An 11,065-nucleotide genomic window follows, 5' to 3' on the forward strand; every position below is an offset into this window, starting at 1 on the left:
TCACCGAACCTTAAGTGTGTAGACCCTACGGGTTCGGGAGACATGCAGACATGACCGAGACGCTCTCAGTCAATAACCATCAGCGGGATCTGGATACCCATGATGGCTCCCACATGCTCCTCGATGTTGTCATCGGATGAACCACGATGTCGAGGATTCGATCAAACCCTGTATGCAATTCCCTTTGTCAATCGGTACGTTACTTGCTCGAGACTCGATCGTCGGTATCCCAATACCTTGTTCAGTCTCGTTACCGGCAAGTCACTTTACTCGTACCGTAATGCATGATCCCGTGTCCAACACCTTGGTCACATTGAGCTCAATATGATGATGCATTACCGAGTGGGCCCAGAGATACCTCTCCGTCATACGGAGTGACAAATCCCAGTCTCGATCCGTGTCAACCCAACAGCTACTTTCGGAGATACCTGTAATGCACCTTTATAGTCACCCAGTTACGTTGTGACGTTTGATACACCCAAGGCACTCTTACGGTATCCGGGAGTTACACGATCTCATGGTCTAAGGAAGAGATATTCGACATTGGCAAAGCTCTAGCAAAACGAACTACACGATCTTTTATGCTATGCTTAGGATTGGGTCTTGTCCATCACATCATTCTCCTAATGATGTGATCCCGTTATCAACGACATCCAATGTCCATAGTCAGGAAACCATGACTATCTGTTGATCACAACGAGCTGGTCAACTAGAGGCTTACCAGGGACATATTGTGGTCTAAGTATTCACACGTGTATTACGATTTCCGGATAATACAGTTATAGCATGAATAAAAGACAATTATCATGAACAATGAAATATAATAATACTTTTATTATTGCCTCTAGGGCATATTTCCAACACCCTCAATGCAACCGGAAGCAGTTGCGTCATAATCATGTGGCAGTCATGAGACTTTAGGTTCTGAAACTTTTTCTCTGACATATTTATTATTCCTTTTATATTCGACGAGAAGCCAGTCGGGACCTTCATACTAAGCAGGCATTCAAAGAAGATTTCCTTCTCTTCTTTGGTAAGAGCATAGCTGGCAGGACCTTCATACTGCTTTGGAGGCATGCCGTCTTTTTCGTGCAAACTTTGCAGGTCCTCCCGTGCCTCAGCTGTATCTTTTGTCTTCCCATACACGCCCAAGAAGCCTAGCAGGTTCACGCAAAGGTTCTTCGTCACGTGCATCACGTCGATCGAAGAGCGGACCTCTAGGTCTTTCCAGTAGGGTAGGTCCCAAAATATAGATTTCTTCTTCCACATGGGTGCGTGTCCCCCAGCATCACTCGGAACAGCTAGTCCACCGGGACCCTTTCCAAAGATTACGTGTAAATCATTGTCCATAGCAAGTACATGATCAACGGTACGCATGGCGGGCTTCCTCCGGTGATCTGCCTCGCCTTTGAAATGCTTGCCTTTCTTTCGACATTGATGGTTGGTCGGAAGAAATTGACGATGGCCCAGGTACACATTCTTCCTGCAGCTTCCCAGGTATATACTATCGGTGTCAAGTAAACAGTGCGTGCATGCATGGTATCCCTTGTTTGTCTCACCTGAAAGGTTACTGAGAGCGGGCCAATCGTTGATGGTCACGAACATCAACGCCTTTAGGTGAAATTCCTCCTGTTTGTGCTCATCCCAGATACGTACACCGTTTCCATGCCACAGTTGTAAAAGTTCTTCAACTAATGGCCTTAGGTACACATCAATGTCGTTGCCGGGTTGCTTAGGGCCTTAGATGAGAACTGGCATCATAATGTACTTCCGCTTCATGCACATCCAAGGAGGAAGGTTATACATACATAGAGTCACGGGCCAGGTGCTGTGATTGCTGCTCTGCTCCCCGAAAGGATTAATGCCATCCGCACTTAAAGCAAACCATACGTTCCTTGGGTCACTTGCAAACTCATCCCAGTACTTTCTCTCGATTTTTCTCCACTGCGACCCGTCAGCGGGTGCTCTCAACTTCCCGTCTTTCCTACGGTCCTCACTGTGCCATCGCATCAACTTGGCATGCTCTCCGTTTCTGAACAGACGTTTCAACCGTGGTATTATAGGAGCATACCACATCACCTTCGCAGGAACCCTCTTCCTAGGGGGCTCGCCGTCAACATCACCAGGGTCATCTCGTCTGATCTTGTACCGTAATGCACCGCATACCGGGCATGCATTCAGATCCTTGTACGCACCGCGGTAGAGGATGCAGTCATTAGGGCATGCATGTATCTTCTGCACCTCTAATCCTAGAGGGCATACGACCTTCTTTGTTGCGTATGTACTGTCGGGCAATTCGTTATCCTTTGGAAGCTTCTTCTTCAATATTTTCAGTAGCTTCTCAAATCCTTTGTCAGGCACAGCATTCTCTGCCTTCCACTGCAGTAATTCCAGTACGGTACCGAGCTTTGTGTTGCCATCTTCGCAATTGGGGTACAACCCTTTTTTGTGGTCCTCTAACATGCGATCGAACTTCAACTTCTCCTTTTGACTTTCGTATTGCGTCCTTGCATTGACAATGACCCGGCGGAGATCATCATCATCGGGCACATCGTCTGGTTCCTCTTGATCTTCAGCAGCTTCGCCTGTTGCAGCATCATCGTGCACATCGTCTGGTTCCTCTTGATCTTCAGTAGCATCACCGTATTCAGGGGGCACATAGTTGTCATCATACTTTTCTTCTTCGCCGTCTTCCATCATAACCCATATTTCTCCGTGCCTCATCCAAACATTATAGTGTGGCATGAAACCCTTGTAAAGCAGGTGGGTGTGAAGGATTTTCCGGTCAGAGTAAGACTTCGTATTCCCACATATAAGGCATGGACAACACATAAAACCATTCTGCTTGTTTGCCTCAGCCACTTCGAGAAATTCATGCACGCCCTTAATGTACTCGGAGGCAGAGGCGGAGGACGAAAAAAATTTAAGGTGTGGCGAAGTCTTAAGGAAAGAATTCTTTTGATGCAAATCCAAAGAGTCAATACACATTACAACCAAAAAACTAAATACAGTAAAAATGTAGGCATGTTTCAATAGGAAAACAACTTAAAACATAACGATAATAAAGCATTCAATGGCGGCTTAATGACCCAGGCAATGGCAATGCCCTACCATCATTTCTGAAAATCTTTCTTAATTTTATCAAGATCAATACTTTTGAAGATCTCTTGCTCAATATAACAAACCTCAAGCCATTAAGCCAACCATCGGTCATCTTGCTGCGCCAACTCAGTCTTGATGATTTTCATTGATGAGAAGGCCCTTTCAATTGTTGGCGTTGCTACCAGTAGAAAGCATAGCCAACTCAATGAGAAATTACTACAAAATTTCAGAAATTACCTCTTCCCCTTTTCTTTGGATTTGCTAATCCATTCCCCTTTCTATCCATCTTCTAGTAATCTGGACACAACTGCACTGGTTGGGCATATTATTAGCTTGCACGTATAATCATCAAAAAACAAGAACTTGTGCTTACAGTACACAGTACACTAGCATAAATGAAAAATATAAATAAACTTTCCACCATATCATTGTACAATGTCACTACATAAATCTTCATCTGTTATATTCAGAATTACTGCAGTTGATTCGAAACTTCAGATCCTGGAGAATTGACAGAAGAAAAATCGCCAATACCTAACAAAGTGGCTGCAATTAGTCCTCTGGTTCGGACCCTGGGTAATTACCAGGAAAATACCCAACTGTCGTCGCCCGCTGGAGCTTGCTGCCTTCGCTGGAGCCGCGCTGGAGCCGCCGTTGGAGCTTGCTGCCGCAGCCCCCTAAGCCCCAGCCTGCCGCCGCCGCCGTCGGTCGCTCGCCTGGTCCTCGCGACCTGGACAGGCGCCGCCGCCGCTCTCGCTTAGGGTCGCGTCGCGTCTGGGTGGAGCGTGCATGTGCGTCGTTTTTTTTGCCTCGTGTGGGAGGGTGCTCGATCGAATCGATCCTTCCTGCGTGGTATATCTCCACCGGGCACCGGCTACTGGCCCAACAGCCCATCAGGCCAGCGCTGGCTGCGGTCGAACGAGTCCAGAGTGTGACGATCGAGATAGATGCATATATATAAATTCTTTTTTGCCCAAAATCAAGGTATGGCGGCTGCCATACCCTGCCCACCGGAGCAATCCGCCAGTGCTCGGAGGTGTGTCTTGAACTGTACATCCATTGCCGGTTCATCTGCGTGCATTATATATAATTAAGTGTGTCAAAAATCATTACAGAACATCATGAATAGATAATTAAGTGACCAAATTAATAGAAGTTCATCATCACATTAAAACCAAAGTACATACATAGTTCTCATCTAACAACATAAAGCTCTGCAGAGCATCTAAATTAATTAAACCATACATTGAAACTATGTAAAATATTTCAGTGCGAAAACAAATGCGATCATAATTGCAACCAACGGCATAATGATACCAAGCCTCGGTATGAATGTCATATTTTCTAATCTTTCTAATCTTCAAGCGCATTGCATCCATCTTGATCTTGTGATCATTCACGACATCCGCAACATGCAACTCCAATATCATCTTCTCCTCCTCAATTTTTCTAATTTTTTCCTTCAAGAAATTGTTTTCTTCTTCAACTAAATTTAACCTCTCGACAATAGGGTCGGTTGGAATTTCTGGTTCAACAACCTCCTAGATAAATAAAATCTATGTCACGTTGGTCGGCATAATTGTCATAAACAATAGATGAACCAATAGTTATGAAAAGATAATATATACCACATCCGAATCATAGACAGGACGAGGGCCGACGGGGGCGGATACCAAAACCATCGCACTATATAAGATGCAATAATAAAAGTAAGAAAATTATACAAGTATCTATATAAACATACAATTAAGAATTTTTTTTCCTTTCAGAAAGAAGATAAGAACAAGAGGCTCACCATGGTGGTGCCGGCGACGAGATCGGCGCGGGCGATCGACGGTGGTGAAGACGGGGACGGGACGTGACGGACCGCTAAACCTAGACAAGTGTTGAGGAAAATGGAGCTTGGAGGTCGAGCTTGGAGAGGAGAAAGCTTAAGTAGTGTGGTTCGGGCATTCCATCGAACACCTCGTGTGCATAGGAGGTGAGCTAGAGCACCACAAAGCTCTCTCCTCGCCGGCCACGAAGAACAGAGCAGTGAGAGTGCTCTGCTCGCGGGCGAGGGGTATATATAGGCAATTAATTGGTCCCATTTCGTGGCTTGAACCGGGACTAAAGGGAAGCCTTTGGTCCCGGTTCAGGCCACCAACCGGGACCAATGATGGTGGGCCAGGACCAAGGAAGATTGGTCCCGGTTTGTCCCACCAACCGGGACCAAAAGGTCCAGATGAACCGGGACCAATGGCCCACGTGGCCCGGCCGGCCCCCGGGGCTCACGAACCGGGTCCAATGCCCCCATTGGTCCCGGTTCTGGATTGAACCGGGACTAATGGGCTGACCTGGCCTGGACCATTGCCCCCTTTTCTACTAGTGCAAATAAAGTGTTTCCGTACCCAAACATTTCAGGAACATCCAGAACCCCTTCCGGTGAATTCCAGAACCCTTCTGGAGACCAAACACTATTATCCCATATATCAATCGTTACATCCAGACCATTCTGGAGCTTCGCATTGTGTCCGTGATCTTATCCGGGACCCCGAACAACATTCGGTCACCAACATGCATAACTCATATAATATTATATCGTCAACGAACGTTAAGCGTGCGGACCCTATGAGTTTGAGAACTATGTAGACATGACCGAGACGCCTCTCTGGTCAATAACCAAATAGCGAAACCTGGATGCTCATGTTGGCTCCCACATATTCTAGGAAGATCTTTATCGATCGAACCGTTATGACAACATACGTTATTCCCTTTGTTATCGGTATGTTACTTGCCCGAGATTCGATCGTCGGTATCTTCATACCTAGTTCAATCTCGTTATCGGCAAGTCTCTTTACTCGTCCCATAATACATCATCCTGCAACTAGCTCATTAGTCACTTTGCTTGCAAGGCTTCTTATGATGTGTATTACTGAGAGGGCCCAGAGATACCTCTTTGATACTCGGAGTGACAAATCCTAATCTCGATCTATGCCAACCGAACAAACACCTTCGAAGATACTTGTAGAGCATCTTTATAATCATCCCATTACGTTGTGACGTTTGATAGCACACAAGGCATTCCTCGGGTATCCCGGAGTTGCATAATCTCATAGTCGAAGGAATATGTATTTGACATGAAGAAAGCAATAGCAATAAAACTGAACGATCATTATGCTAAGCTAACAGATGGTTCTTGTCCATCACATCATTCTCCTAATGATGTGATCCCGTTCATCAAATGACAACTCATGTCTATGGTTAGGAAACTTAACCATTTTTTATTAATGAACTAGTCTAGTAGAGGCTTACTAGGGACACGGTGTTTTGTCTATGTATCCACACATGTATCAAGTTTCCGGTTAATATAATTCTAGCATGAATAATAAACATTTATCATAAAATAAGGAAATATAAAATAACAACTTTATTATTGCCTCTAGGGCATATTTCCTTCATCTACGCCAACGTTCTGATGAATAATCTCGCTGGCTACCACGCCTGCCACAATGCTCCTTCCCTCGGGGAGATCTCGTTTTGATAGTCCATGGCTGACCTCTGACACGTGACTGCTACATTCTCTGGTCGAGTGGCAACCGCATGGAGTTATCAACTCTGGTTAATCCTCCCGGGTGACAAGCCTGATGGGAAGCAGTTCGTCCCTAGTAAGGCATCCACGTCTTCGACCTCCGGTTATTACTCGCCGACAGCCGTGCCGTAGCGATCCTTTCACCCCAATTGGGTTTGTCCCCAATGACATCTGGACTGGTTATGTGCTAGAGTCGTTGATTATATTCGAATTCCAATTTAGTTTTGTGATCTGGGTTGCTCTCCGAAAATGTAGGGACTTGTCCATATTTTTCCCTTTTTTGTTGTTTCCATGTGTAAAATGTGGTTATATTATTTCTAGTAATATCTAATGCATTCCGGGTCCTTCGGGACACTTTTATACTGTAAAAAAAGAACTAATATGAGGGAAAGCTATTCATATTACACAATGAAATTTATGTCACATACAAATATAGTATTATCGATATATAGTACATAAGAAAATTCCTAACATTTTCTCTATGTTCGTTCAAAACATTTTCAATTTTTTATTTGGACATGATTTGTTTTCCTTTACTTAGAACACATGTTTATTTTTCTTTTAAAAAGATATTTTTGAGACACTTATTTTAAAAAAATGAGACCAACCAAGGGCTAACCCTTGTTGGCATTTTTTTAGGAGAAACTCCGCGAGCACCGCAAGTCAAAGTCGGGGCTTGAACTTGGGTGGGCTGACAGCTACCCCAGCTATCCAGCCAACGGGGTCAACATTTTTTTGAGACACTTATTTTAAAAAGATAACAATAAAAAAAAGGTTAGACAAGTATAGGACCGGCCCAACAATCTGGAGTGCTTTTGCTCGTTGTTGACGAAATGAAGTCATTTTATATTGATTTTCTATTCCGTCGATGCCGCTGTGGAGTGTGAATAATTACAGCCAAAAAGTTATTCGCGCCACCACCAACCGCAGACAGGCGACGAAGACTTGGTAGCCTCTCAGTCTCAGGTCCACGCCCATCCTCGCCGCCGGCGACACCCACCCAGAGATCCAGATCCAGAGGAGGCTGCTCTGTACTCAGCCGGCGGGATGGAGATCGCGGTGGGCGCGCTGTCGGGCATGGTGGAGGCGCTGCCGGGCAAGCTGGGCGAGCTGCTGCAGCAGGAGTACGACCTGCTCTCCGGCGCCCGCGGGGACGTCGCCTTCTTCCAGGCCGAGCTGAGAACCATGAACGCCGCCGTCGTGCGCTGCGAGGCCCTCGAGGAGCCCGACGTCCAGACCACCGGCTGGATCGCCCAGGTCCGCGACCTCGCCTTCGACATCGAGGACTGGGTCGACCTCTTCGCCCACCGCGTCGACGCCGGCGGCACCCACGACGCCACCTCCCACCGCTTCTCCCGCTGGATCCGCCGGCTCACCACCATCCCCGACCGCCACGTCATCGCCACCGAGCTCAAGGAGCTCCGGGCGCGCGTCGTCGAGGTGAGCGAGCTGCGGAAGCGCTACAGCCTCGGCCCGCAGATGCCGTCTCGTCACGCGCCCGCCGTCGACCCCCGCATCTTCGCGCTCTACGCCGACAGCGCCGGCCTCGTCGGCATGGACGGGCCGCGGGACGAGGTGGCGGAGATGGTGACCGGACAGGACCCGGACGGCCTCAAGGTCGTTTCCGTCGTCGGGATGGCTGGCTCCGGGAAGACGACGCTTGCCAGGGAGGTGTATAGGTTGGTCAACGCCGGGTTCAAGTGCCGCGCGTCGGTTTCGGTCGGCCGGAGCTCAGACGTCGGCAAGGTGCTCGGCGATATGCTGTCCCAAGTGGACGGCAGAGGACGAGGTGATGCTGGCGATGTGAATCAATTGATTGGGAGGCTGAGGCAGCATCTGCAAGATAAGAGGTACTCTGTTAATTGTTACTGACAAGATTTTTAGCCAAAACAGTTATTTGAATCAATCCACTTCTCTATTTACTGACAAAACCGTAGGTAGTTCAGTGCGTTATTATACTCATGAAATCGTTTCTCCAGTGCACTTTTATTATACTGAAAATTTATCATTCTGTGGTGCTTGCTATACACATCTTCGATAAAACTTAGTCCTGCTTCCTCTTGGTTGAGATACATGTACATATTTACTCTCTGACTCATTTCCCTCATGTCATCAAATAGGTATCTTGTTATGATTGATGATTTATGGAGTGTTCAGACTTGGGAGATAATCAAACACTGTTTTCCAGAGAACAATCTCGGGAGTCGGATAATCACTACAACAAGAATTGAGGCTGTTGCAAAAACAGCTGCAGGTGTCCATGTTTATAAGACTTGTCTTCTTGATGAAGCCGATGCTGAAACCTTGTTTTCCCAAAGAGCTTTTGGGAGTGTGGGTGGGTGCCCTGCCCATTTGAAGGATGTTTCAGCTCAGATCATGAAAAAGTGTGGTGGTTTGCCACTTGCTATAGTGAGCGTGGGTGGCTTATTAGCCAGCAAGGTGCGCACAACAGATGAATTTGAGCGGTCAGGACTGGAATGGCGCACAAATTCAGAGCTACAAGGGATGAAACAGATCATCAAACTCAGCTACAGTGATCTTCCTGCCAATCTCAAGGCGTGTCTCTTACACCTAAGCATATTTCCCGAGAACCATGAGATCGAAATAGAGCGTCTTGCGAGGCGTTGGGTTGCTGAAGGGTTCATCAATGAACAGCGTGGCACAAGCATGGAGGAAACAGCGAGAAACTACATCAGCGAGCTCATTGGCAGAAACTTAATCCAACCATCACAGCTGAATCATGATGGCACCCATAGGAGCTACGTTCTTCATCCAGTAATACACGATTTCATCATTTGCAAGTCCATGGAAGACAACTTTGTTGCTCTGGTACATGCTCAGCAGCAAGATGTCCCACCTGTCAATGGCACTGTCCGACGGCTATCTTTGCTGAATAGTGGTAAGCATGATCAGGCCGCTGCACAAATCGATGGGGCAAAAGTATCTCGTGCTCGCTCGATCACCGTATTTTCTCACACCGGTCGCACGCCTCGTCTGAATGAACTCAGTGTACTGCGGGTTCTTGACCTTGAAGGCTGTCAAGGTCCACTGTGCCTTGATGGTCTCTACAAATTGCTGCTTCTGAGGTACTTGAACCTCAAGGGAACAGATGTCAGCAACCTCCCTGCACAGATCGGAGAGCTAAGATGCCTGGAGACACTGGACGTGAGATCCACAAAGGTGAAAGAGCTACCTCCAAGCATTCTCAGGCTGGAAAAGTTAATGCATTTGCTCGCCGGGAACGCCAAGTTGCCGAGTGGGATAACCAAGATGAAGTCACTGCTGACACTTTCATGCAGCAATATCGGGAAGAGTGCTGATGTGGATATCATTCAAGAGCTCAGTAATATGGCAAGCTTGCGGGAACTAGAATTATTTTGTAATGTTCCTCGGGCGTCTGAGGATAAGAAACAAGTCGCATTTCCGAGTGATGGATTTCAGAGTCTTAAGAAGCTTTCGATAAGGTGCAGCTTGCCATCTGTGACCTTTGTGACCGACGCTTTATCGAAGGTTGAAGTGCTTGAGCTAAAGTTTGAAGAAGGCCTTTCAAAGGAGTCGAGTGGTGTGTCTGGCGTTGAGCACCTGTCAGGCCTGAAGCATATGATCATCGAATTTTCGCAGCATGATGTGGGTGCTGCGGCAGCAATGGCTGCAGTCAAGAAGACTACTGAGAAGGTCCACCCTAATTGTCAAGTGATCATCATGAGTGTTGATAAGAAGATCGGCAAATAGAGTTTGGAGCATTGTGCCCATCTGATTCCGAGTAAGCATGAGCGATGTCCAGATGTAATATACCTTCTGATGGAGACGGTCAGGGGGCATTTGATGATTTATTTCAACACACTTCCTTCAACAGCGTTATTATGATTTGTTTAGTTAATTGGTTTGAATAATTGATGCCCCTAGAACTTGGTATTTCATTCCTCAAATTAAATGTATGATGTTTTCTGACATTGTTACTTGCTTCTATGCCCATGGACGTTAAGCCGTGAACAATGCATTGTGTTTTACAGTAATTGCTAAAGGGTGTATCTTTTAGAAACTTGATTTTGCTTTCAGTTTCAGTCCAAACTAAACTCGCAGAGTGGCCCTATATGGAGTTCATGTGGATGCCTTTGTTTTGTAAATGACTGTGTTCTGTATCCATTAATCAGTATTTCCAAATTCAAGTATTTATGGATTCTACATGGATTTCACGTGAATAGCTTTGTATATAAATGATTTTTTTGCATCCACGTTATGGATATCTGACCTATATCATATATATTCAGAATTTAGCCAGTTACATTTAACATGGATTCACAAAGAAGGATTTAACATGGGGTTTGTATACAGAACAAATTGCTAATTTCTATCAGTTCACCAAAATGTTTTTTTACCTTTTTATATTGA

General features: G+C 46.1%; 1 protein-coding gene across 1 annotated transcript; it reads left to right on the top strand.

The window, feature by feature from the left end:
* Positions 1-7,569: 7,569 nt before the first annotated feature.
* Positions 7,570-10,646, top strand: LOC119337914 (disease resistance protein Pik-2-like). Its single transcript, XM_037610163.1, has 2 exons — positions 7,570-8,523; positions 8,794-10,646. Exons 1-2 carry the CDS (start codon positions 7,721-7,723, stop codon positions 10,403-10,405), a joined length of 2,415 nt encoding a protein of 804 aa, XP_037466060.1. The 5' UTR covers positions 7,570-7,720; the 3' UTR covers positions 10,406-10,646.
* The last annotated feature ends 419 nt before the right edge of the window (positions 10,647-11,065 follow it).

Source organism: Triticum dicoccoides, chromosome 7B, assembly GCF_002162155.2.
Source record: "Triticum dicoccoides isolate Atlit2015 ecotype Zavitan chromosome 7B, WEW_v2.0, whole genome shotgun sequence".
Classification (NCBI taxonomy): Eukaryota; Viridiplantae; Streptophyta; class Magnoliopsida; order Poales; family Poaceae; genus Triticum; species Triticum dicoccoides.

What these genes read in the sequence shown, in the direction of transcription:
- LOC119337914 (XM_037610163.1), top strand. Translation starts at nt 7,721, where the DNA reads ATGGAGATCGCGGTGGGCGCGCTGTCGGGCATGGTGGAGGCGCTGCCG. An exon ending in CAGCATCTGCAAGATAAGAG is followed by an intron (nt 8,524 to 8,793) that starts GTACTCTGTTAA and finishes GTCATCAAATAG; the next exon opens with GTATCTTGTTATGATTGATG.